Consider the following 27,261-nt stretch of genomic DNA (forward strand, 5'->3'; position numbering starts at 1 on the left):
AAAGTAGATGGTTCATGAGGAGATGCAAATTGGGTATAAGTAATTCTTGGTGACCAAGTTGAAGAATTATATATGAATATGTGTATTTTTGGTAGGAACAAAATTCTTTTGAATATCTTTTGATGGTGATGATTTTCTTGAGTATGGGGTTTGTTTTGGTTTATGTTCTATAAAATCTTTATTCTTTTTAATTTTGTTTTTTACTTTGGTTTTCTTTGTAGTTTTAATTTTGTCTCAGCACTGACGATGAGATTTCTCCTTACCTTTTTTGATAAATTCAGCTGACAACCAATTTAATAACTCTTTAAGTCTTGAGAACAAATTCTCTCATAACTCTTCATCGTCAGTGCTGAGACAAAAAGCAAGATTTAATGGATGAGAGTGATCAAAAAAGTGAAGACTTTGAGGATATCAGTCAAGATGAAGAAGAACCAAGTGAGGCTAATGAAGAGACTGATGATGAATTTGAACCGTCACAAGAAGTCAAAACAACACCCAAAAAGAGAACAAAGACAATGTAAATAAAATATAATACCATTCCCATATTTGTTTTAAAATGATGTCACTTGGAGGTATCACAGTATAATTGAATAAATAATTATTTATCTTCATAGAATTCATTGACAGAATAAATCAATATTGGTTGTTAATAATTTATTGCAAAATAGTATCTATTAATAAAGACAAATTTTGTTGTAAATTGAGATAGAAGTCCAAAAAAGAATTTATAAGAATTTTAAGTTAATAAAAAGTAGAGATTTTTATTAGTTACTATTATTTCTATTCAGAGCTCGAATATAAAATGGAAATTCTTGGATGATTGGCTCCAGAACATCATATTTGTTGATTGGGAGTATTCTCTGGATTACTTCATTGTAGTCCCATAGTAACAATAACTGGAAGATTCGCTAGTAAATAATGAAGAAGTGATATATTCTTAAATTTCTATCTGATAACCTTAGGTATTAAGTTTGTTTTTTTCATCCCTAAAAAGAAACTTCTCTAAACTCTTAATAAATTATCTATTATTTTTTTATATAGAATAAAAATGTTAATAACTAACTTTTATTATCAGTAATAAATAATAATAATATCATTTTTAAAATATTGGTTATATTGATTAATTTATAATTATTTATTTGTGGTTTTAACTTTAATCATCTATAATTTAATAACTAACTTTTATTATCAGTAATAAATTATATCAAGAAATGTTATTGGTTTATCAATCTACTTTTTATTTGAATTTTATTATTCTAATATAAATTGAACTAAAAAATCTATTTTTTTTTGATTGTTGGTGAGCAGTTCGAATCAATATTTCCTTTTTTTTACTTTGTTTCATTCCCTCATAAACTAAAATTTATTAAAAAGAATTTAAAAAACCAAAAATGTTGTTACACTTCTAAAAAATTTTTTTTTAAAAAATTTATATTTAGAGGGTAGTCTCCCTCGTCAGTTAAAAATTTTATTTAATTTTTAAATTAAAATGACAAATAAAGAAATAAATGCAATTAACCCAAAAGAAACAACTTGAATATTACCAGAATTGTGTGGGAAAGCTGTTGTGGAAAAAGTGGAAGAAAGAATGGTCGAAGACAATGTAGAAACCGAGGTGGTATCCATATTACCAGAAATTGAGGTAGAGGAAGTGCTGCAGGATACAGTTGTACCTTCATTACAATCTCCACAGGGTTGGGCAATGGAAGTACTTCCAATTCCATTGGAACAATCATTCATATCCTCATAAACTTTACCAATGACAATAGAATTCGATATACTTGAAACGTAATAAGCAGTTATAATTGGAGCACCGGTACAGATATCATCGAATGTACTATAAATAAAAATAATTTGTAAAAAAAAAAATTCTTAAAATTAGATAATTCAATATTTTATATATAAAAAAGTAGTACTTACTAACATGTTCCAACAGGAATTGTAACACAAGTCTTTTGACCTGATGAACCGCAACCTAAAAGAGCTCCACTACTACAAACACCACAAAGTTGAATAGAATCTGCGGAAACACAAAGGAGCATGGCAAGTCCCAAAAGTAATAAAGATAATTTGTTCATAGTTATTTTATGTATTTTTAAAAAGTGTAAAAAAATTGATATTTAATATTGGAATGATAGAATAATTCAAAAGTGTCGCCTATTTATTATCTGTCTTTTCATTCCCTCATTTGTTATTCAAATAATAATATCTAGAAAGCCTCATGAGGGATCTTTCCTTTTTTTATATTTTGGAGGCTAGCTATTCAAATTTCTTAAATCTAAAAGATTTTTTTAAAAAAATTTCTGGTATTGGGAAACAACAGGTTGAGTGTCAAATCGGTAGAGGAATCAACTTTTTTTCTCATTATAATTATAAATAAAAAAATAAATAATTATCTTTTATTTTGTGAAGGTCTTCTGAAAAACCAGTATAAAAAAATAAATAAATAATTTTTATTTGAATTTTATTTTTGCAATAATGCATTATTTTTTTAAAACTATTTCTTAGAATGAATTTAAAATCTTTAGGAATCTGAATAAATTCATTGTTTGTAGGATCATCAAAAAATTGAATTGAAGGGTCGACACCGTTTTACTTAATAAAGAAAAGTTGATATTCAAAATGATTTACAAATTCTACATCTTTGTTTTTAATGACAAAAATAAAATAAAAAAAAGTAAAAAAAAAAATTTAAAATTTAGTTTTTTGATGACATATTTCTTCTCACCTCAGATTATTTATTTTTAACTTGATGTCAACAACAACAACAACGACAACTGCAGTAACAGAAACATCAACAAGAACAGAAAGTCCAAAGCTTCCACTAATTATTTTATTACATATCATTAATATATTGTGTAGCAATATAAAATCAAAGATCTTATTGAATAGATATCAACATGCAAATGCTGACAAATATATACTTAGAGTGTCATTAGTTTGTAAATATTTCTTTTCCAATATACAACGTTTGAATAGAGCTTATATAAATAGAACCTTGATTGCTTTCAAAGACGATGTAATTAATGGGAAGATTAACGATGACTTGTGTCTGTTTAAATTTGTGGATAGCATCCACATTGGAGTTGGCAAAGATTCTCTAGAGAAAGATGAACATGCTCTAAACAAATTGTTTCTCAGCAGTCAATGGGAGATTTGGAACAAAGAACAACCTAAAACAGTTCATCTCTCTGTCAAGTGCTATCACCTAAACTTTGACTTGATCAAGGACGACTATATCACTCATCTAGACATAACATACAATCTCAACGAAGACTCTTATCTCTTTCCTGCCAACTTGGTATCTCTCAAAGTAAAGACATTTGGCTCCAGGCGTACTGGTTTCATTGAACTACTCTCACGAATGTTTCATGTTGATAGACAACAGCTTCAAGTATTTCATTTGCATTCCGATGTACTTCCTCAAATACTAATTGAGGAAGATGGAGTAAGCATACTCTTTGACCGTCTCAATAGATTAGAGAATCTTAAGGAGCTAGGTATTAGTGACAACAAATGCATGGGTAGACTCATCCATTCAGACGGTTTAGACTTGTTTTATGATTCTCTTTTAATCTTCCTTAAACAACACCATTCAATCAAATCATTATACCTTAATCTGTCTCCATTTTCGATGCATACTAAATCTAATACCGATCTATTAGATTACCTTGGTAGTAAACATTGTACAATTGATAAAATCAATATTCCAGAGTATCATCATGTAAAATTTAATAAAGATAAATAAATAAAAAAATGATTTAAACATATTATTATAGATAGTGAAACAAGAAAGTATTTTATTTGAATTGTGTGTTTTATCTAAGTTCTACTTTTGCTTTAAATGGATATGGCATCGATGTTAAACCAAATGTCATTGAATCATCGATTTTCTCTTCAGTTAATCTAGTAAATTTAAATCTCTTAAAAATGATAGCTGTCCAAAGATAGAGTTCATACTCTGCAAGACTTGTTCCTAAACAATTTCTTGTACCACTACCAAAAACTGATTTCACTCTTGATACGTTCTTTTGATTCGATTCACCTAGGAATCTCTCTGGTTTAAATGACATTGGGTCATCCCAAAATTCATCAGATAACATTGATCCATTTATATTTTGAATAATTTGTGTCTAACAACAAACAAACAACAAAAAAAAAAGAATTAATAAAAACCTCGGTGTTATACTACTATTATAAGAATTATTACTTACACCTTCTTTAATGAAATATCCTTTGAAATAACAATCTTTGGTAGCTTGATGAGGTATGCCCAAAGGCACAACTGGGAATCTTCTAAGTGTCTCTCTTATTACTGCATTTGCATAGGGTGTTGAATTCTTATCAGAGAGAGTTGGTTCTTTCTTGATAAAAGTATTCAACTCTTGATACAATTTCTCTTGTACTTCAGGTTGATTGCAAACTACTTTGATCAGAGCACTACCGGTATTGGAAGAAGTATCGGTAGCAGCCAATAGCAAATCAAAGAATACATAGGTTAATGCATTCTTTGTAATCTTATTTGCTTTGTATTCAATGATATATAGGTCTAAAATATCGACTGGGTCAGAGTAATCATGTTTACTCTTTAGTCTCTCGTCGATGATAGTGTCTAGGAACCGACCAATACTTCTATTCGACTCGATGTAATCACGCGATGCCTTGGTTCTTCCAAACAGTGGCTGAAGGAAATGAAGATAGTCAGAGGCAAACGACTGACCAGCCAAACCCAACGTTGATTCAATGAAATCAATAACATTGTTACTGCTATTCTTTTCCATTACATACGGATAATGAATACTAAATAACAATCTAAAGATAATATTGAATGAGCACAGCTTCATTAATCTGATCGGGTCACAAGGCTCACCGGATTTCGCAAACTCTTCAAACTTTGAACAGAGCAAGTTGATCTCGTCGACCATTGAGCCTTCGATCTTTTTCAACTTGTTTGGCACGATGTGTAGCAGAGTAATCTGGCGAATGTATTGATTGTAATCCTCGTTTGAATAGAATATATTTTCAGTTTGACTCCATATAATCTTGCTATGCTTTATAAACCTATTGATAAACACATCGTTGTTGTTGACGAACGCCTCATGGATGATCTCTGGTCCAGTCAAAATCACTCCTTCCACTGATCCAAATTTAAATCGACAAACCGATCCATATTTCTTGTATAATTTAAAAAACAAATGATGAGGTTCTCCTTTCATCAAGTGTAAATTACCAATCAATGGCAGTGGTAAAGGTCCAGGTGCGAATCTATTCGTTGGTCCCTAATAATAATAGCAATAATAATAAAGAATTAAAATTTTGATAGAAATATTAAAAAAGTATAGTGACAAATACTTTTTCTTTTAAGATCCAAAGAAATATTATAATAAAAAACAATAGTATTATAGTTAAGAACATATCTTTTTTTTAAAAGTTGTAGAGTATAGTGTATTGAAATAAATTACCAAAAGTTGGTTATAAAATTGATTTATTGCACCATTTTAAATAATTTTTACAGTTACATTAAAGTAACAACAAATATTTAATAATTGGTTAGTTGATTTAAAAAAGATTGTTTTTTCTTAAGTAGAGAGGTGTGTGTGACACATTAGATTTATTTTATTGTTTTTTGACACTGCATTGTTCACATAAATTATTATGATTATTGCACGTGACAATAAATATTTTATCAAAACAAAAAAGGTAGATTTAACATGTCGATGTTGATACCAACTTAATCTGACTTTTAATTAATTAATTATTATTATTTTAAATTTATTTTTTTTTGTTATCATTCTGTGTTGAACAAAGAAATTTTAAAAGTTATTACACAAAAGATTATTAATTAGTTTAATTAAAATAAAAAAAAATAGTTAAAAAATTCTTTTTGGATATTTGTTATTTTTTGGATATTATTTTGCCCAACGATCATGTCACAATGATATCTCCTATCTATAAAAATGATTAATATTATTATAATTAGTATAAGTAGTTTACCAAATAATGAGTACCCTACCGCTTTTTATTCAAAAGGAGATAATTAAACATACATGGAAACTGGATGTTAAACATTGTACCAAGCTATCGCTGGTCAATCATTATTTTCTATCTATTGTACAGCAGCTGGATGTAGAGTTAACAGAGAACAGGTTGTTGGAACCGTTGATGCACTGTGTAGCAGAGAATCATCATCGATCAGATCTATGTAGATTTAAATGTCTAAACACCTTGGGTGTAAATATCAAGTATGCCAGCGATAAGAATCGAGAGAACTTTAAACAAATGCTATCGAGCCAACAATGGAGAGAATGGTGTTTGGACTCTCCGAAAGACCTACATATCTACTTTAAAGATCTAGAAAGCTATCATTCGTATGATACTAATCAGTATATTACACATTTGCATTTGGACTATGAAATGAAAGATACCAATGCCGTCCTTTTGCCTCCTAATCTCAAAGCACTACGACTCAATGCCTATCAGGGAGAAGATTTAGACTTTGAGACTGCCTATTACAACACGATAAAAGAGTTCACCAAGCAGCCGAGACCTCTGTTGGAAGTGTTGGAGTTGGACGACAACTTTGCTTATCTTATGGCAAGGCAACCACTAGAATCCATCAAGATACTCGATAGCTTTGACAATCTGAACAAGTTGATGATAACCATGGAGAGCAATCCGGAGCATCCTGACCTGAGCAGAGAAGGAGAGCAGTTTCACCATTTGTTCATAGACTACCTTAAGCGACACCCGAAAATAAGCTATCTCGATATCAATACATCGATTATCTCAACTAGACAACAACAGCAATTACTAATAGATTATCTGTTTGGAGAAGAGAGTAATTTACAAACGATTGTTGTTCAAGCGTATTCCAATGCACTGCCAAAAGTCAAGAGAAGAATTCGCATTGCATTGTTGGACTTGAACTATACTTTTAAGAATAATTCACAAATGCAACAGCAAGCAAAACAAGCAACAAAAGAAGGATGGTTTACTGGTTTCAATCAAATCGATCAGTTATTTATCATTCCGAATGGATGTATCAATCAAACACTCACCGATAAATATGAATCGTTGTTGAAAAAAGAATGCTCAACTCTGTGTAGTGACGATACAGAATTACGATTCGACACACCTACTTTTAAATATGAATTCGACTATGGTGAATGTGTATTTACTACCGATGACTTCCAAGAGATCAATGATGAAAGTCAGCATATCGGAATGACCGAAGAGGAATGGAATGAGATTGTTAATTCACAATTCGATGATTAGAATCAATGTGGAGATGAATACCAATAAATCATAACATCTTTATCTATTTGTAATTTTAGAAAATTGTTTTTTTTTATTTTCAATCCTGAGATTAGTTTAAATAAAATTTTATTTTAAATAATAATCAGAATAATGATCATAATAAAGTTCAATAATGATATGGGGACCCAAGTTTGATGTCGATATATATTCCAATAATTTAATATTCTCATTAGGTAACCTTTGATAAATTCTATTGAAAGTTAAATACAAAAAATGGTTTAATATTTTTATTATAAATACTGTGCAACAAACAAAATTTATTATAATTAATATATTTCTTTATAAAATGTTTAGTAATATATCTAAATTTATTCAAGTAGATAATCTCAAGTTAATTTCAGATTATGTTCTTGCTTTAGCTAAGATGTGGACCAGAGATCTCACCCCTGAAGCTCGATACCAAATAATAAAAATTCTTAGCGACATGAGTCCGAATAAGAAAAAGTTCATTGTTTATTTAGCCTACCAATTTATGGCTAAAGATGTAGATAGAATTTTAGGTTCAAACAATTTTATTAAAAATTGGTTGCTACAATCAATGAAAAATGATGGAATCTCTCAGAATTTCCCTGAAATTTTGACTTTTGGATCAACAGGATTAAACCTTTCGAACAAATTGATTAGCTTTGACTCACTAAATAGAACCCATCGTATCCATCGAAATATTATTTTCAATAATTTTAAGAAACAAGGTACAGATTATTATTTTAATGACACACTATGTGAAAAAGGAAGAATTACAAAAATAAAAGTATGGTGTAATCAAAAGGCATCTCCAATTGGAAACTTTACTTTCCACATGCTTAAATCTTTGGAAGAGGAGGGAATGAAAATCTTTGAGATCATAGTAGATAGTGTTCAGAAAAAACATAGATCTTCAAGTAAAGGTTTGGCATATCTTGGTCATCTTGAGTATGTATGATTAGTTTTTTTAATCTCAGAAATCTAATTTGGTTTTAGATATCCATTCCATTTATTCGCTCATTTATATATAGAGATTAACGGAGTTGGAAATTGGTATTTCTATGATAAACAAAAGCTAGGATATAGCTTTCTCCAAGGGGAAATGTTTGTTCAAGGAGAAAATTATTTGATTTATCAAGATATTTGTTCAATTGATTTGAGCATACTTTTTGATATATCAATATTTTTTGGCCTACCTATCTCTTTGAAGGCTCAGTCTAGGTTGAAGGAAGAAAAACCTGATTTTAGCTTCGCTCAGACCATATTTGACTTTTCAGTCAATGTGTGTTGGAACCCAATCGTCGAATTAATTTGGGAACATGATAAGTCAATCGATTTGTTCACTAAATTCTGGCATGATTCCAACACTTACAAAACCTATGTTTTAGATCCAATTGGTCCCCCAGTTATAATACCAGAAGAAAATACAAAATAAAATATATTACTATTTTTATCTTACGATGTTTTATTTATTTTAATCAAGATTTTATTTATCGTATTTCCATTAGAATGAAAAATCGAATATCTTAATAGTTGAATCTTCATATCCAGTTATTAATTTGGAATCATTGAACTTGAGACAACAGACGGCAGATTGTCCTTTGATAGTATTTACATGTGTACCAGTCTTTAAATCCCATAGTCTGATAGTACTATCGGTTGAGCCACTCAGCAATTTATTTCCTTTGAATTGAAGACAATGAATCATATTATCATGTCCCTGTAATGTATGTATTAATTGTCCATTCATATCCCATACCTTAATAAAAAAAAGGTAATAAAAAATATAATTAGTTATTAGTTAGTGACTTTTAGGTCAATTTAATATTGTTTTTTAACTTACTTTTAATAAACTATCATGACTACCACTGACAAGTTGTCCATTTTCATATTGGAGACAATTGATTTTGTGAGTGTGAGCTCTGATCGTGTTAATGCAACGTGCATCCATATCCCACACTTTGATGGTTTTGTCGTAGGAACCAGAGACAACCAGTTCTTGTCCGTTGTGGTTGATCGCTTGTAAACAACGAACTGGTGCAGTGTGACCTCTCATAGTACGCAGACAGCTCGATGTGTTGAGATCAAAGACGCGCATGGTTCCATCGACGCATCCACAAATGAGTGTTCCATTGACAATTTGTAGACACCACACTGAGGAATGGGTTTGGATGGTTTCTACACAAGTTCCCTCGAAACGGTCCCATATCTTTACACTTCCATCGGCACTTCCACTGATTAATCGATTGGGTGTGCTACCCAGACAGATTGTGCCGTTCTTGTGACCACCGAGTGTTTTGACACATCTCTTCTTGCTGTCATCGAGGTCATCATAGTACTGGTGCGTCTCACCGATTCTTGAGCAATCCCAAACCTTGACAGTCATGTCTTCACTACCACTGATTAAACTATTGGTGTCTGACTCGTAGAGAAGTGACCAAACAATCTCTTTGTGACCTCTGAGGACGGTGGTACTGTACTTTCCTCGACGCCAATTGGAATCTTTTCGGAACTCGCCGACATACCAATTCTCGCCCCAAATTGGATTGGTGTGACTGGATGTCTGTGGAGATTGTTGGTTGAATTTATACTTTTGTAGTAGTAGTTGTTGTTGTTGGTCATGGTTTGCATTCGAATCGATTGTATTAGTGATACTTGTGGTGGCATTGTTGTTGCTATTGCTTATTGATTGAAGATTTTCCATTATGGTATCGGTGGAATGTGAATTTGAAGAGGATGTCAAAGATGAAAAAGTAGAGGATGACGATGATGGTGATGGATTGTAGAAACTGGAGCCATCGAGTAGCTTTCTTTGGAGACAGATATCTCTCCAGAGTGAAATATCAAATGCCAATGCACGCCACTTTCGACTGACCCTACAGACACCGCTACACAGATCCATTGGCGAGAGGAATTTGAAAATATGCAACATCACTTCCTCCGGCAGAATCAAGGTGAGCGAGCGTGACTCCATCTGTGAGAGATTGTAACGCAGAGCAAGTGAGTGGTAGCTATTGGTAATGGTTTTAATGTGCTCCTCCTTCTTTTTTTGTATTTGTTTGAGGAACATTCGTTTCATTTTTATATCTTTCTGAATGGCTTCACGCGTTTCATTGAGTGTACATATGGTTTTCTCGACACTTTCCAACTCCATTTCACGACGCTCCATAAATCCAATTGTTTCTTTGATATCTCGAAGCACCTCTGACACAAGAGGATCACCGGAATACCAAGAGTCGATATCCATTTGCACGCATCCGTCCAGTGGATAGCTATCGTCGTCCTCGACAAACGATGGTTCGTCATCGTCGTCGTCGCTGTCCTCGCAACTCTCCTCCTCGGCCATAGTGAATTTTCCACCGATCATGCTCGGTGTTGATTTCTGACTGCTGCAACACTGTGGACTACCATTAGCGTTGTTACAAGAGTGCATATGGTGATGATTATGATGGCTGTGATTATGATGGAGAGACGACGGAGAACCAGATGATGCTGCACCAATAAAATATTCGCCTATCGAAGACTGTTGATTTTGATGGTGATGCTTTTTGTTACTGTAATATCCGCTACTGCTGCTGTTGCTACTTCTAGAGGAGCATGAAGATGATGTAGAATCTATGCTGTCATTCAAGTGGATTTGAATATCACCACCACCGCCACAATCGAAATATGGATCTATTCTTTGTTGTTGATTGGCCATCATTGTAATCTTACGAAAAATTTCCTGTTTCTTTTTCTTCCTTGATGTTGATGTTGTTATTTTTGAATCCAAATTTGCAATACAATTGTAGTTCAATACACCCCTTGCTGTTGATTGGCTAAGTTCCATATATTTCTATAAGAAAAATAGATTTATATTTTTTTTTTTTTTGGAAATTAACTAATATTAATAATTTTTATCTAATATTATTATAATTATTATTATTAATTAAAAATAAATAAAAAAATAAATAAATAAATAAAATGGGTAGTTGATAAAAAAAATAAATGGGTAAAAAATATATTTATTTAATTTATCTTAATTTTGATAGATTGATTGTTTGATTGAATTAAAATAAATAAATAAAAATGTATTGTAAAAAAAAGAATAAAAAATTTTGGATAGTTGTTTGTTTGTGAATGATTGATAGTCAAAAATTGGATGTTGTTGTTGATGATGATTAAATTGTTAAATAGATTTGTATAATTAATTTATTGATTGAATTGGTTAATAGGTTGTGTTGTTGTTGTTGAGCATGTATGTAAGTAAGTAAGTAACAGAAATGTTAAGTGTAGAATATACAAAATACTGGATTGGAGTTAAATTGGAGTGGATAGATGGAAACATATGTTTGTTTGGAAAAACAAATATTTCAATTTTCATAATCACAATAATTATCACACCACACACTCCCACACACTGATTATTGATCTGTTGTCGCAAAATATTTACATTTGATTGTTGTATTCCAAAAAGCGAAATCCTTACTTAATTCGATCACTTTACAAAATGAGAATACAGCAAATTTACACAAGTTACATTATTGACCAATACAATAACAGGATTAATCGTAAAACAATAAAATAATGTAAATACAATGTTCATCATTTATTCATTCTTTTTGAATTATTAATATCATCATCATCAAAAAAAACAATAAAGAAAACAACATTAAAAAAAAAATGATTTAACAACAATCCAAAATAGTCCAAACAAATAAATAATTGTAATGTAACAATGTGAAGTAGTTTCCAAACAATTTTTTGATTTGTTAACATTTGATAGATTTGATGTTTGGTGGGGTGTATAAATTGTTTTGGTTGATCAAAAGGAAAAAAAACAAACAAAACCAAACAATCCTAAAATTAATAATAATTGGAATTATCAAATAATGGATGATTATAAATTATTCTTTTGATCTTACTATTAGTATGACTGATAATGTTAAAGATATAATTAAAATTATTATTTCTATTATTTTTGAATTATATTATTTTGTATATTTGTGTTAAATTATTGAAACAGTTATTTTATTTACTACTATTGTTTTTTTTATTTGTTATTTCAACTGTTGATTTGATTGTGAGTTAATAAATTGAATTGATTTGTTATATTTGATTATGTTTTTGATATATAAGGAGATAACAAGTAATTGTATCAATTGAAAATGTCCAATATTCAATTCTTCTTTATAATTGTTATTATATTATATTATATTGTTAATGTATTTTTTTCTACAAAAAAAAAACAAACTACGTACATCTACTAATATTCTAATTTTTTCTATATATATATAATTGATGAATATTATTATTATTATTTCTAAATTTGTTAAAAATATTACTACTGATAGTACTATATTGTTCTCTTATTACTTTTTTTTTTTTTTTTTTTTTTTAATTAATTTCATATTGGTATACATTTATTTTTATTTCTCTTCATTATTTTCATCTCCTTTATTCTCTCTCACCTACTATATTTTTCACACACAGCACTAAAAACACTGCTACAATACACGACCCATCAGTGCAAAATTTAATTTAATTTTTTTTTATGATTGAATTGAAAGGAGTGTGGGCGAGGTTGTTTTGGTTGGTTTGATCAATTTCAGTAGAGTGTGTGATATATGAGATACACAATCATTATTTATAGTTGTGTTGTTGAATTCATTTGATGGTAATTAACTACTTTTTCAATTATATGTTATTTGTTTTTTTTAGAAGTGATAGAAAGACTGATGTTATCTGTGTGTGTGTGTGTTTGTGTGTTTGTGTGTGTGTTTTTAAAATTAACATCAAAATTTTTGTTTTTTACTAAATAAATAACATCACACAAACAGATGATCGAGTGAATAAAGCATTAAAAACTTAATTATGTTAACTTTTACTACTATTTATAAAACAATGCATGTATTTCTTTTTTTTTTTGGCTGTATAATAATTGATACTGTACTGTCAATAACTTTTTATTGGTACTACTTACTGCTACCTTTATCACGATTGAATTAGATAAAACAACACTAAAGGTAAAACCAACTTAACAAAAGTGAGCAAGAGTATACGCTTTAAATGATGCCAGCAGCCAACTTAAAAAAACACACACTGGTGCTACACTTCGCACAACATTCATCTTGATAATGACCACATAATAAAATTGGTTCTAAAATGATTATAACAAAGGATAGCATGCTACTTGGTGCTACCTTCAATATGAAATTCATATAAAAAAAAATTTGGAGGATTTAATTAAACTAATATGCTGGTCGCATGAAATGTGACCTTTTGATTTACAAACAATAAAGTTAAAGTTGAATGATCATTGTTTCTTTAAAGAAAAACTAATAATATGATTGAAAAAATATTGAATATATGAATGTATGATGGGTACACTCTTTAGAAAGAAATATTAAAGTGATGAACAAGATATTTGCTACTCTTTATTTATTGTGTGAAATTGAATTCCAAAAATGGAATATATCATTGTTTATAAAGACAATTTGAGGCGAAGTGCACTGTACTACAATTAATTATTTTTTAAAAAAACCAACACTAAACTAGATACAACAGGTACTTGGACAACATACTCTTATTTTATTTAACAATTGTTCAAATGTCAAATTTTACTATACATATAAATAAATATTATTTAATTGTTTTTTTTTTTTATTCTAAAAATACTAATAATTGTTTTAAATTATTTAAATAAATAAATAAATAATACTAATAATAATAATAATAATAATACAAACTAAAAATAAAACAGATTGAACACATTTATATAAATATTAATATTTTAAATACTTGTCAAATAAATAGATCTGTTAATTTTTGAGTTGTTACTGTATTGTATTGTATTGTAATAAAATAAAAAACTGATTTTTATATCTGTGTATTAAAATATAATAATGATAATAGTGGTTTGGTTATTTTTTGTTTTATAATCGTTTATTATTTGTTTCTACAAATAAGTGACAGTTATTTTTATACTTTAAATTTAAAAAATGAATGATTAGCAAGATTAAAAGAGATAGATAGATAGTTTTTAAAACAAGTATATACTCCAAACTATTCAATATCAAAACAGTGAGTAGTTACTGGTTAATAGAAAGCTGTACATTGTAAATGAACTGTAATCAATCGTTGGATAAACAAAAAGTATCTATCTATCTTGCAAATGATTAGTAAGATGAAAATTTAGATCCCAGATATCCAATTTAAAAGATTTATTCCAACTATAAATAAATTCTAACAAATGATATTGAAGATACAAACAAATCCATCATTTAATAATAAATACATTTCTCTGGTTCATCATCGTTTAAAAACTATCTAAATGTATTGAATATACACAACTTTTAAACACATATTATTTATTATTTACCATTTAATTACTTAATGTCTAAAGTTATTGGTTTCCCTGATAGATCTAGGAACCCATTTAGGGATAAGACATGTCTATTAATACATTGTTTAGTTTAAGGTTGTTTACCTATCTAACACCAATTGCACTTACCTTTTTTTTTATATTTTTTTTGTTATTCTAATAGTGGTAGGTAATATTGGTGACTCTTCATCAAGACCATGATGGCCACTCTATAGAATCAAGAATCTATCATGTAATACATGTGGTCTAGTGGAGTTGGTATGTCAGAGTGACAAGTGTTGTAGTTGCTATCTTTTTACACTTTGCATCCTTCACCACTTTTATTTGGTATACTTGTCATGCCTATACAAACTTTGATGAAAATTAAAGTAACTAAATACTAATATTCTTTGAATCAATTATCCAAAACTAAAATGATTATTTAAAATTAATGATATTATTATTTTTGAAATTTTCGATCATTTCGCACGGAGACAAAGAAGTCTGTTTGTTTTTTTAAGAATAAGTTTGATTAAATATTAAACAAATATAGGGTGTTGGTTTTTATTAACAAATCTATAATATTATTATTCCACGATCGTTTGTATATATTTTATGAATCTAGTTCTATAGTCTTTGGGACTGACGGCAGAGATCTGTGTCTTGTCAAAGAGTACCGATTTGATTGCATGTTCACCACGCTTCTTCATGTCATAGGTGGTGAGTGTATCGATCAAACCGATGTAATAGATGGTACCCTCCTCGAATCGAAGTGACTCATCTTCTTCGTGCTCACTCATACTACTATCGTCACTCTGCTCAGAGTCTGCGTTGTGTAGCTCGTTCTCCACTGACATTGCACTGAATCGCACTTGATTAACAGAGTCTTGTCTCGAGAGTATCGGTGGCACAGCAGTCCTGCCGTTTCGAATTGGAATGACATGCATCGGTTTCATCGTACTCGAGAGAATACCGTTGCTATCCTTTTTAAAGAATGAAATATCCTTGGTGAGCAACTGCAGTTGTTTCTCTTTATCTGTAGTATTAGTGTTACTGGCTGAACTACCACTACCACTACCACCACCACTACTACCCAGATGTATTCCAACTAAAAGACTGTAGTCGCATATCGAATGATTGAGTAGCCACTCAGTGTCTACTTCAAGTTGTGCAACCAACAGCTTCTTGTAGGGACCAATGTACAGTTTACGCTTGAGATTCAAGTCTTTTAGAGTGTGGAGTGAGAGATCATCAAGCTCGTCGACATCAACGAATCTACCCACCGTACTACCCTTTAGATCATATCGTTCGTGCAACTCCACCGTTGGATTGCAATAGAATAGATTCTCCATGATAATGAATATAACATCTCGACTACTCGTTGTACTACTGGCATTACTAGTGTTACTACTATTGCTACTATCTAAATTTGTTGCACTACCACTATTACTGCCAGTACTTCCATTATCACCACATCCATTATTATTACTATTGCTATTATTGTTATTATTGTTATTTATATGTAATCTACCCTTTAGCCTATATAATCCATAGAATCTAGGCAGTAAATTATTTGAATACTTTTGGATGTGTTGATAATAAGAAGGTAGTATTTTTGAAAATGTCATAAATTCATTGCTTGGCAATGTCTTTAAGAAATAACGTCCATCGTTAGATTGGAAAAAGAAACTACCACTTCTACCAATTGTTTTAACTTGTTCGAAATCTAGTATCCCATTATTATTACTATTATTTGATTGCTGTTTATTATTATAGTATAAATAAAGATTAGATATTTAACTTTATCAATGAGTCCAATTGGTGTTTGTTGATAAGAATAACCTACCAGAAAATGATCGATTAAATAAAACTTTCTAATATTATCAAATATCTTTGGTGCATAACTTGTCAGTGTCCAATTCGATTGAATATCACTAGTAATAATGATTTAATAAATGAACATTAGAATATTCAATCCGTTTAAACATTAAAAAGTATATACAACATACTCTAAGAATTCATAAGTTGATTCCTTTTGATAATCTAAATCAGTGATTGGTTGATCATCTATTGAATTCTGAGAATCTAACATCTTTTTAAAACCTGTAGTGAGTAATGATATCCAAGTATCGGTCTCTCTATCTTTACTATCTTTTTTCTTTGATGCTGCAGGTGTCTTGTATATTGTTTCCTCAACTATAACATTATTAAATAAATAAAAACTATTGTTAGCTAATTACTTTACACTAATATTTTAATAAAAATAATAAACAACAATACATACTTAAAGCTTTTGAATATTTTAAAAATGAAAATGGTGATGATACTATTTTGATTGCACTTGATGTTATTGATGATTGTGTTGTTGTAGATGTTGTTGTTGTTGTTGTTGTTGTTGAACTATTATTATTATTATTATTGCAATTATTTATAAGTGGGGAGGGAGGTGATCCTAATACATTATTCTTATCACTTGTATTAGATGATGACGAAGATGAAACTGAAGAGGTTGACGATGTAAGTGAATTAGTCATATCGTGACTACTATTACTACTATTGCTTATGTTATTATTACTATTATTTAAAGAATTGGTTAAACTTAATTTCCTCTTTACTATTTCTATTGATTTACTGTTGAATATTTGAGTGGCTTGACACTTGCTGATAAACTCTGAGAATGTGGTTGGCTGATGGTTTAGAAATACTTCGATGTCTGGTGATTGTATAGTGGAAATAGGTGACTTTAGATACTGGTAGAATTTCGCTATGGTATCACCTCTGTCACCTTTATAATCCTGTGTAGTCATGTGAAGTTCGTTGTTTAGTACCATTGCAATGTCCTTACCACTCAGACATTCACCACCGGTTATTATATACATTCTATTATCAAGACTAATAGAATTACTACTACTACTACTACTACTACTACTATTAGACTCATTATTATTATTATTATTTGTTGATACAAGCTCTAATGACTGTCTTACAATCTCAACGATTACTTTGATAAGATCGTCGCAGTCAAGCCAGTAGCAACCACCGTCGTCAATTGAGTTACTGTTGACTACATTGCTAAGTTCTACTACTCGATCACTGTTGTTTGGTGGTCCGATAAACAACCACTGCATCAGTGCAGAGTAGAAGAGAAAGGTTGTTGTAATGCCTTCGAATATAGATTCAATAGACTTGCCATTGCTAGAGCATGTACTACTACTGTTTAATGATGATGAAGAAGAGAGCTGAGTTATCGACTCATCTTCCACACCCATGGGGAAAACGACTGCAACACTACGCACCGATGCTGACTTGCAGCAACGCGCAAGCACGTCAAGTTGGTCAAAGAGTTGGCGATACTCTGCCCACTCACAACACAATATAACGAAATCACCGGCATCCATAGTATTTACAATTGAATTCATTACACGTGACAACTCCTCTTGGTCGACCGTTGCACACATATTAGGTCCACTTCTAACCCAACATTTCGACATATTAATTGTTAGTGTATTTATATTATTATTATTATTGTTATCTTCATTATTATTATTATTGTTGTTGTTGTTATTATTATCTATATTATCAGGTGTTGTTGTTGATGTTGATGTTGATGTTGTTGTATGTACAATTAAAGATAGATAAGTTACAGAACATTCGAATTGAGCAAGTACACTTGTGAGTAGGCTGGCAATGAATGAACCCTCTTCACCTACAACAATGACTTTTCTCTCATTGAATAACCGTTTAGTGATTGCTTTGATAATTCCACCTGCACCACCGGATGATGGTGGAGATGCCCCATTCTTTCCAAACAACGGTGCATTTCTTATCTTTGTTTTAAATCTATTAAACTGTAACATACTACTACAACTACAACTACTGCTACTTCCTACAACTACTGCTACTTCCTACTCCTTTGCTTATTTATTGTAATAAAAAAAAGCTAAAACACTACTCTACTACTAAAAAATAAAATAAAATAAATAAATATAATAAAATAAAAATGAATAATTTAAAATTAATTAAATTAAATCTAACATGTCATATTCTCTCTACAATGATATTATTATTATAATTATTATTATTATTGTTGATAAGGGATCTACAAATTTTTTTTTACCAAAAAACAAAAAAATAAAATAAAATAAAAAAAATAAAAAGATAACAATGAGGATTACAACATGATTGTCGGACTAAAAAAAATAATAAAACTGATCTTTTTGTTTGTTTGGTATTGGCAAAAACACCTGGTTTTTTTGGGGGAATGATCTTTTTTTTTTTTGATGATAATACTGTTGTAAGAGTAATGACCCTCATAAAAACTAAATAGAGAGAGTTGTTTGAGGAGGTTTTAGAGTAGCAAGTAATCACATTGTTAATCTTTCAATCTAGATTTTATAAAGAAATGTTTTACTTATTTATTTATTTTTATAAAAATAGATCAATCCAAACCATAGCTACTAGAGAGATAGCTATTCAATTCTTTAAGATTTATGGTTAAGTCTGGATTGAAACTTTTAGAACTGATATTATTTATGTAATTATTATTGTTATTATTGTTATTATTATTATTATTATTATTATTATTATTATTATTATTATATATTATTATTGTTGTTATTGTTATTGATAATGTTATTTAGATAAAGATGATAAAACAACGGGAGTGGATATTACTATTCTTCAATGATCTTTACGGAATACAGAGAGAACACATTTCTTATTAACAAGATGATCCATATCCTTACGACTCAGCCAGAACGAAATTGTACTTTTCTCTTGATTATATTCAATGACCGATAGGATTTGTATGATTTCGTTGTTTGGTAATTGAACGACTTGATGACGAAACTTTTCATCCATTTCAGTACTTAATAGATGAAATCTCTTCATTCGTTGACTTTGTGAAATCGATGGATATTCAATGACAACCATCATTGAAGGAGATCCAGTATGGCCTCCACCAAAGTCTGTAAATGTCACTGGTATTGACCAACGTTGAATTGTCGATGCCAATGGTAGCTTTGAATTGATACGTAAACCACAATACTCCAACCAAAGTGCTGCTTGATTTGTAAACTCTAACTGAAGTGCATATAATGAGAATTGTTTGACTTTTTCCGTTGTATTGGTGATAGGTATTATACGTTTGGGATGAAGTGAATCTGATGAGGAATTGATTTGACCGCTGGCTATTTGTTCAATGATAGCTTGTAACCAATGACGTGGATATCCAATATCAATCAATCTTTTAATGAGACAAAAGAATACTGATATGTTGTTGGGCGCATTTACCAGACATAATTGTCGTACTGAATTTGGAGCTGGTAAGGCAATCGAAATAAACAATCTGGTGAGCCACATTGTTAATTGATCACGATTCAAGAGGTTGTCGAGTGAGTTGGAAACTTGACGATAACCATAATGTTGGTAGGCTGCCCAATGATCTTTTCCTAAACGATGCTCAATGGCCACATGACTAGCAAGCAACGATTTTGAAGGTATTAAAAGGTAGGTGTTGAGAACTTCATCCAGTGATTTAAACAATCCAGTATTGAGAAGACAATTAAAAGCAACGGAACAATGCTTTTCATGTTTGAGTGACAATACTATATTGCTGAAGATTGATAGGTATCCAGTGTAATCCGGTACATTACTCAAGTAGATAGTATCGAATTCACTTGGATACCCACGAGCGATACGTTGATTCTTATTGAGTGCTATTTCATCCAATGCCAAATGTAGATCACCTGTAATCGGTTCGATTGTCAATGCATTCTGTTTGGACAATCCAACCAAACCTTGAGAAGCTTGATAGAATACATGAATAAAGTAATCAAACATACGTGGCTTGTCTTGTGATGGTTCACCAACCCATTTCATTCCATAGAATCTCCCTACAGTCGATATTGGATCAAAGTTATACGATCCAGTATCACGCCAAAACTCGTCGGTCATTGTAATGTTTGTCTTCCATGTCTCGGTGATACCTTGAACCACTGAACGGACTGATATTGGTGTATTAGTAATACTATTATATATGCTTTCGAGTTGCTCTTGATATTGATCACCATCATAGATCAGTGGAGGTAGGATTAATTTTGCAGTATATAACAAACTGGCTTCCTTTGGTATTGGTAGTTCGGTTGCACTTCCCATCAATAGATCCAATATACTACCATCTTTGACCATTTCCAAATAATTCTCTTTCTGTTGATCTGATAAACCCATTTCTGATATGTTTGCAGGATCACTGAGTTCACGCAGCATCCTATTCCTCTCCTCTTTGCGTTTATTCATTGGATTGTCATCGCCTTCCGCCATCTCAGCATCTATGGAATTTTCTTTTGATGCCACTTGATGAGCCTCTATGATTTCCTTTGGTGTGATCCATGATTCACCTTTACGCCAATATCCTAATACCTTTACCAATTTGGTCCATTGTTGATCATCGACAACCAACCATGATGGTAATGTTTTCGTGTTGCCTTGTTCAATAAGTCGATCGATTCTCGTCATCAATAGATCGAATAAAGTTGGTGGCATCACTACACCACAATAGATATAGAAAAGTAGTGCTGCTAGATTACCATATCTATCTTTATCAGTGGTGTAGATTGACTCCAATGATTCAGCTTGACCAAGATCTTCAAGTATTGAAAGTATCAATACATCTCTTGCTAAACATGTTGGCAGGATATCATTGATTACAATGTGTAGCTTCACATCGTCACGATCTCTGATATCATCAAGTTGACGTCGAGCATCTGCCAATGTGTAGATTACATGACGAGCATCACTTACACCACCAAAAAAGAATGACAACTTTGGATGTTGTTTAAATAGTAATCTTGCACTCTCATCCTCTCCATATCTAGGTCTGGAACCATCCTTTTCGGTAAATTCAACAGGCTCTGACTCATCCCAGTATCCTCGCAATGCACTGGTGGCAGTATCGTGTCCAGTTGCAAAGTACTCTCTCGCCGTGTTCTTTCTTGCCGGCGATACACGTGGAATCTGATGAATTAGGAACCGATCTGTTTCCACAGTTGACTCTTCAATCGACACCAATCTGTTTCTAATTGCTTTGATATCGTTATCGTCATCATAGATCGATGGTAGATTCGATAGATATTCTGTTAATCTCGTCTTGCTACCAACGACAGCACAAAGATAAAGTGATCTTGCAATTCTAATGACATTCTTCTTTCTAATCTGTTTTGGATCACTCGACTCTGTGTTATCGATGATGTTGATTGCACGCTTTGATTGTTCAATACACTTTTCATATTGTCCAAGTTCAAAGTAACATGCTGCAATATTCGAAGGGAATGCAGGTTCATTCACATCTTTTAAACTACCCTCTGAGTAGACTTGAATTGCATCTTCAAACTTTCTCTCTGCAAACCATTTATTACCCAATAATTTCAAATCTTCTGCTGATGATGTTGTTGTTTCTTGCATAACTATTATTCTTGATATCTTGATATTAATTTACAAAAAAAAACAAATTACTTTGTTCAAATATAGTTATTATATAATTTAATAATATCAAAAATGAAAAAATACACATATTACATACTATGAAATAACTATTATTAGAACTCAATATATTTATTATTTTTTTTGTTCAAAAAATATTACCACTGATCAGCTATAGTTTGTCATACCCATTCATCATTCGTTTTCATATCACAAAAATTTTTATTAGATGAACGATACAAGTGATGTGGTTAACAAAAAAACAAAATTTGTTATGTTAATGTTCAGAAGCTATACTATATTAATGTCTATTGGGGTGGGTAATTTAATTAAATCTTTTACAGTATATTTTTGAGAAGTAATGAATTGATATAATCTCTGTATATACAATATACAAAAAATCTACTTCATTAATAGATAATAATACCGGAATGGAATGTTGCTAAATTAGAAAATAAAAAAAAATACTCTTTGAAATTAAATATTTCAGTCAACACTGCAGTGTTACATTTTTTTATTTTTTTTATAAAGGTTTTCTTTTAATTTTAGAATATTGACCAACGTTGAATTGTCGATGCCAATGGTAGATTTGAATTGATACGTAAACCACAATACTCCAACCAAAGTGCTGCTTGATTTGTAAACTCTAACTGAAGTTCATATAATGAGAATTGTTTGACTTTTTCAGTTGTACTAGTTAGAGATATTACACTTTTGGGATCAAGTGAATTTGATAAGGAATTGATTTGACCTCTGGCTATTTGTTCAATGATGGTTTGTAACCAATCCAATATCAATAAATCTTTTAATGAGACAAAAGAATATGGAGTTAAGTGCATATACCATAAATTGTAATGGAGAATTTGGAGCTGGTAAGGCAATCGAAATAAACAATCTGGTGAGCCTGGCCGTTAATTGATCACGATTCAATAGGTTGTCGAGTGAGTTGGAAACTTGACGATAACAAAATATAGGTAGTCTTCCCAGTGATCTTTTCTAAAATGATGACTTTCTCTATATTATTTCTATTAAAAACATTATTTAATTTATAAAATATTTGTTGGAGTTCAAAATAAATAAACCAAACAAAAATAACTAACAAATTTCATTATGGAAAAACACAAACAAAACGCCAAACTTTTTATCTCAGACAGTTAACGTTTAAGAAAAAATAAACAAATGTATAAAAAAAAATTTTTGGAGAAATTAATAAAAACATCATCATTCTTTTTTTAACAATCTCTTGCAATGAATGCTCGAGGTCTGTTAATTTGTAGCTACACTACACATTATCTAGTGAGTTGAGAAATCTAGATTATAAATTTAAAAAAAAATTTTTAAAGATAATTTTAATTTGTTAATGATATTTAAACAAGCATTTTTTGATAAATAAAAAAATATCAACTTACTCCTTTTGATAGATAAAAAGATACATAATGGATATAAAACGTGAAAACAAAGATAAGACATTCTTATTGTTCAATCATGTGATGAACTTAATTGAAAAACAAAATGGAGAGGATTGTGATATCATCAGCAATAAAACTGACCTTGGAACAACCGATGGATGCTCAAGCCAACAATCAAAGTAAGTAAATTTATTTTATAAAATCGTCTATTAGATTTATTTATACTATTTATTTCAAGTCCAAAATGAAGAAATAGATTATGTTGGTGTACATTATCTTCAACCAAACGATCGTAAACCAAATAATCAAGTCGTTCCTGATCATAATATTCCTAGAGAGCAACAAAACATTTAGTTATTATTACAATAAATTAGAATGTTATATTGTTTTTTTTTTTTTTTAATATCTGAAGAAACTTTAATTGTTTTTCTTATATTTATTACTAAATATTAATTTTATCTTGCCTAAACAATGATTGATTTCAAATAGAAACAGAAAAATAAATATTATTTTATTTAATTTTTTAGACCCAAGATTTGACAAAAACTGGAAGTTATTTCCGGGAAATACTATGCTTTCAAGATATTTATTATTTTTTTTATGTAATAATTAATTAAATTGTTAATTATTTATCTGTCTAGAAACGAATAACTAAAAAAAATTCTAAAAACAAACGTTTAAAAAAATTTTGGTGAACAAAGAATGAAGTGTTATAATTCGTTGAAAAAAAAAATTGTGTGAACTTAGAAATTAAATTATTTTAAAATTAAATTAAATGGGATTCAGGTTTTAAAATGTTAAGGCCAAATACCATTTTTTTTTCATTTTTCTCAACTTTAGAAGCCCGAAATCCGACCGATATGAAAAATTATTAAAAAATCAATGATTTGATTGTACTTTTTTTTATCTATAAAATGTAATTATAATTTATTTTTAACTTTATTATCAATTCAAATATCCAAATGAATAACCAAGAAAGAAAATCATTTTTGCGATGAATGTTTTTTTTGTAACTGTTTTTATTTGAAGGGGAAATCTAGATTTCACCATTTATGGATATGTAATTAATAATATTTTATTTTAATTTTTTTCTGACCATTGATCAAATTAAATTTTTTTTTAATAACATTTGTTAATAAATATTGATGAAACTTTTTGTTAATAAATCAATAAATAAATATCAATTTACCACTATAAATAACTATAAACAAATACACAATGAATGTAAATGAAGATAACGCTTTATTATTGTTCAGGCAAGGCATGAACTTGTTTAGAAAACAAAATCCAAATGAATGCAAACAAATAAGCAATATATCTCTTACCTTGCATCTACCGATGGATGGCCAAGCCAACCGTATGTATATATATATATATATATGTTTCTAAATAGTCACTTTATTTACACTATTACCAAGATAACGAAGAAGAAGAAGCAGAAATAGATTATGTTGGTTTACATTATCTCTTTCAAGTGAACGAAAGACAAAATCATCAAGTGGTTCCCGATGCTCATAATGCTATGGAACAAAATGATTAATAATGCAATAAAGTGATCATTAATTTGAGAAAAATTTTTTAAATATATTGGTTTTCTCAATTTTTTTTTAAAAGCATTGAATTTTTTTAAACGATACTTTTTAGATTGTTAATACAGAACAATCACCAAATTTTCTCCAAATTACTCAAAGATAAGAAAGTAAAATAACAAAAAGTAATGAAGTTGTATTTTATTTTAATTGTTTAGATTCGATAGTTCCTCATCTAACTCTTTAAGATTTTGGATTACTACTGGGTACAATAACTCTACCAATATTGTTACCAAAGTGGAGAAATTTGGGCCATCGTTACTCAAGTTATCAACACTGGCATTAGTTGTGTTACTGTCGGCATTTGTATCGGGGGTTGAAGCAAGCTCAGCCACAACACCTTTACTTTGGTTTCCATTTTGGGTTTGGTGATTACGTTTGCTGGAAGTAAATTTGGTTTCCATTGGTTTTTTCACCAAATAAATTTGTTTCTCGGCATCATAATGAAAGAGACTCCATAAATCGATAGTTTTATCGATTTTCGATAATATTTCGAGAATGGGATTCCAACAGGCAGAGACCGAATAGTCATATATCGACTTGGCAAAAGTATCGTCTTGTATCTGACTTTTCATCTTTAGGTGCGCGCTAAGAGATATGGGCAGTCCATATGCAATTGAGGTATCGTAGACAAGCGAAGTAGGAATTTGGCACTGAAGTGACAGCAACTTGTAGTTATTTCCATCTGGGAAATACTTTCCTTTCGTTATATCTTCATGAAGAAAATTATATCCCTCCCTGGTCTTGTCGTAGTAGTACCACGCTCTAGATTTGTTTTCAAACTCGATCAGCAACTTGGTGTATAGATGGAAAGGCAGTTCTAGGCTTCCGAGGTGTCCAATCTTGATCCCCTCAAATTGGGATTTTATACAGTCCACGATAATGTTGAACGATTTTATTGCGTCATTTTGCAACACTTGCAGATAGTAGTAGATTTGGTCAGACACGGAAAAAAAAGCTCGATTGGAAGAGTTGGCCCATATGTCGATTAAAACAACTTTTCCTTTTGGACTTTCGGTTCCATCGGCAAAGATATAGCTTCCGGTTTCTTCCTTCTTTGTCCAATTGTGAAAGATAATCTTGGTATCATCTACTTTCATTGGAACAGGAATACCTTCGGAATTTAATTGAATAAGTGAATGAGGTACGACATTCGATACTGCTAAACCCAGCGATGTAGTTCCAAATTTGAAGATGTCCGATGGCAATTGGAAGCTACCTTTGACGTTCGTCATAAAACTCTCCAATCCTTTTGCATTCTCTTTCTGGAAATCATGGGGAAGCATGGCAAATAAAAGTGCAACCAGAACACCTCTTTTAGCATTGCCCATTTCGAAAATAATTTGAGCAATTTGCTTTCGTGCCTCAGAAGAGAGGTCATCTGTCCACAACTTTACTAGCCTCTCAAAGTTCTTGGCATACACCGTCCACTTCTTGTCACTTTTCAATAAATCGGGTAATATATTAAAACCATCTCTCCTTAAAATTGAATCGAATATTTTAATAATATTGTCACACATTTTATTTATCTATTATCAATTTTAATATAATTAAATAAAATGAATATATAATTTAAGAAATAGATGTTTGTTTTAATTTAACAAAATAATAATCGAGAAATTCCATTAAACCTGAAAACCATCATCAATAAATTTTTCACTTATTATTATCTTTTCTAAAAAAAAAATTAAATCTCCTGTTTTTAACAAAAATGGCAATTTTCATCTGGTAGTGTGGAATGATTGTTTTTTGAGCGAATAAAATTCTACAAGTGTTTTTTTTTGAAAAATTTATAAGCCCTGTCATAAAATACCCTTATGTTTTAAAAAAAAAAAAATAAACCCAACAGACAAAAAAATGAAAAAATTAGAGGTAAAATGGAAAAACCCAAGTGCAACATTTTTTTCATTTTTTAGGGGATAAATGAAAGTACACAATTTAATAACCGATATATGATATGCCTGATGATAGCTGTATCAGTGTAGTCTTATTAATTTAGTTGAGTACATTTGATATTTACTAATTTTAAGGACCAGTTCCATTTTGTTGTTTCATAAAAAAAATTTAACTAGGGATAAAATGAAATAACTGCAAAACACATCATTTTTGCGATAAATGATGAATTATTATTATCTACCCAATAAGAATTAACAAACTTAAA

General features: G+C 30.3%; 13 protein-coding genes across 13 annotated transcripts; 6 read left to right on the plus strand and 7 right to left on the minus strand.

Annotated features, from left to right (window-relative positions):
- Positions 1-371: 371 nt before the first annotated feature.
- On the plus strand, positions 372-1,046 carry PPL_02366 (uncharacterized protein; the record flags this gene model as incomplete). The annotated part of the gene is made up of 3 exons (XM_020573355.1): positions 372-517; positions 880-911; positions 1,042-1,046. 3 exons carry the CDS (start codon positions 372-374, stop codon positions 1,044-1,046), a joined length of 183 nt encoding a protein of 60 aa, XP_020437472.1.
- Positions 1,047-1,479: 433 nt separating this feature from the next.
- PPL_02367 (uncharacterized protein) lies at positions 1,480-2,078 on the minus strand (the record flags this gene model as incomplete). The annotated part of the gene is made up of 2 exons (XM_020573356.1): positions 1,480-1,837; positions 1,921-2,078. 2 exons carry the CDS (start codon positions 2,076-2,078, stop codon positions 1,480-1,482), a joined length of 516 nt encoding a protein of 171 aa, XP_020437473.1.
- Positions 2,079-2,752: 674 nt separating this feature from the next.
- PPL_02368 (uncharacterized protein) lies at positions 2,753-3,748 on the plus strand (the record flags this gene model as incomplete). Its single annotated transcript, XM_020573357.1, has 1 exon — positions 2,753-3,748. The coding sequence occupies one exon, from the start codon at positions 2,753-2,755 to the stop codon at positions 3,746-3,748; it is 996 nt and encodes a 331-aa protein (XP_020437474.1).
- Positions 3,749-3,818: 70 nt separating this feature from the next.
- PPL_02369 (cytochrome P450 family protein) lies at positions 3,819-5,170 on the minus strand (the record flags this gene model as incomplete). The annotated part of the gene is made up of 3 exons (XM_020573358.1): positions 3,819-4,133; positions 4,215-5,061; positions 5,163-5,170. The coding sequence occupies 3 exons, from the start codon at positions 5,168-5,170 to the stop codon at positions 3,819-3,821; spliced, it is 1,170 nt and encodes a 389-aa protein (XP_020437475.1).
- A 485-nt stretch (positions 5,171-5,655) lies between these two features.
- Positions 5,656-7,275, plus strand: PPL_02370 (uncharacterized protein; the record flags this gene model as incomplete). Its single annotated transcript, XM_020573359.1, has 3 exons — positions 5,656-5,700; positions 6,031-6,383; positions 6,759-7,275. The coding sequence occupies 3 exons, from the start codon at positions 5,656-5,658 to the stop codon at positions 7,273-7,275; spliced, it is 915 nt and encodes a 304-aa protein (XP_020437476.1).
- Positions 7,276-7,603: 328 nt separating this feature from the next.
- On the plus strand, positions 7,604-8,716 carry PPL_02371 (uncharacterized protein; the record flags this gene model as incomplete). The annotated part of the gene is made up of 3 exons (XM_020573360.1): positions 7,604-8,233; positions 8,313-8,334; positions 8,559-8,716. The coding sequence occupies 3 exons, from the start codon at positions 7,604-7,606 to the stop codon at positions 8,714-8,716; spliced, it is 810 nt and encodes a 269-aa protein (XP_020437477.1).
- A 69-nt stretch (positions 8,717-8,785) lies between these two features.
- Positions 8,786-11,110, minus strand: PPL_02372 (F-box/WD repeat-containing protein; the record flags this gene model as incomplete). Its single annotated transcript, XM_020573361.1, has 2 exons — positions 8,786-9,040; positions 9,125-11,110. 2 exons carry the CDS (start codon positions 11,108-11,110, stop codon positions 8,786-8,788), a joined length of 2,241 nt encoding a protein of 746 aa, XP_020437478.1.
- A 4,100-nt stretch (positions 11,111-15,210) lies between these two features.
- Positions 15,211-18,480, minus strand: PPL_02373 (phosphatidylinositol phosphate kinase family protein; the record flags this gene model as incomplete). Its single annotated transcript, XM_020573362.1, has 4 exons — positions 15,211-16,383; positions 16,425-16,557; positions 16,633-16,819; positions 16,908-18,480. The coding sequence occupies 4 exons, from the start codon at positions 18,478-18,480 to the stop codon at positions 15,211-15,213; spliced, it is 3,066 nt and encodes a 1,021-aa protein (XP_020437479.1).
- Positions 18,481-19,303: 823 nt separating this feature from the next.
- Positions 19,304-22,084, minus strand: PPL_02374 (uncharacterized protein; the record flags this gene model as incomplete). The annotated part of the gene is made up of 1 exon (XM_020573363.1): positions 19,304-22,084. The coding sequence occupies one exon, from the start codon at positions 22,082-22,084 to the stop codon at positions 19,304-19,306; it is 2,781 nt and encodes a 926-aa protein (XP_020437480.1).
- A 563-nt stretch (positions 22,085-22,647) lies between these two features.
- On the minus strand, positions 22,648-22,941 carry PPL_02375 (uncharacterized protein; the record flags this gene model as incomplete). Its single annotated transcript, XM_020573364.1, has 1 exon — positions 22,648-22,941. The coding sequence occupies one exon, from the start codon at positions 22,939-22,941 to the stop codon at positions 22,648-22,650; it is 294 nt and encodes a 97-aa protein (XP_020437481.1).
- A 673-nt stretch (positions 22,942-23,614) lies between these two features.
- PPL_02376 (uncharacterized protein) lies at positions 23,615-23,865 on the plus strand (the record flags this gene model as incomplete). Its single annotated transcript, XM_020573365.1, has 2 exons — positions 23,615-23,690; positions 23,750-23,865. 2 exons carry the CDS (start codon positions 23,615-23,617, stop codon positions 23,863-23,865), a joined length of 192 nt encoding a protein of 63 aa, XP_020437482.1.
- An 864-nt stretch (positions 23,866-24,729) lies between these two features.
- On the plus strand, positions 24,730-25,051 carry PPL_02377 (uncharacterized protein; the record flags this gene model as incomplete). Its single annotated transcript, XM_020573366.1, has 2 exons — positions 24,730-24,735; positions 24,905-25,051. 2 exons carry the CDS (start codon positions 24,730-24,732, stop codon positions 25,049-25,051), a joined length of 153 nt encoding a protein of 50 aa, XP_020437483.1.
- A 195-nt stretch (positions 25,052-25,246) lies between these two features.
- PPL_02378 (uncharacterized protein) lies at positions 25,247-26,620 on the minus strand (the record flags this gene model as incomplete). The annotated part of the gene is made up of 2 exons (XM_020573367.1): positions 25,247-25,656; positions 25,972-26,620. The coding sequence occupies 2 exons, from the start codon at positions 26,618-26,620 to the stop codon at positions 25,247-25,249; spliced, it is 1,059 nt and encodes a 352-aa protein (XP_020437484.1).
- Between the last annotated feature and the right edge of the window lie 641 nt (positions 26,621-27,261).

This window comes from Heterostelium album (genome assembly GCF_000004825.1).
Source record: "Heterostelium album PN500 unplaced genomic scaffold PPL_scaffold2, whole genome shotgun sequence".
NCBI lineage: Eukaryota > Evosea > Eumycetozoa > Acytosteliales > Acytosteliaceae > Heterostelium > Heterostelium album.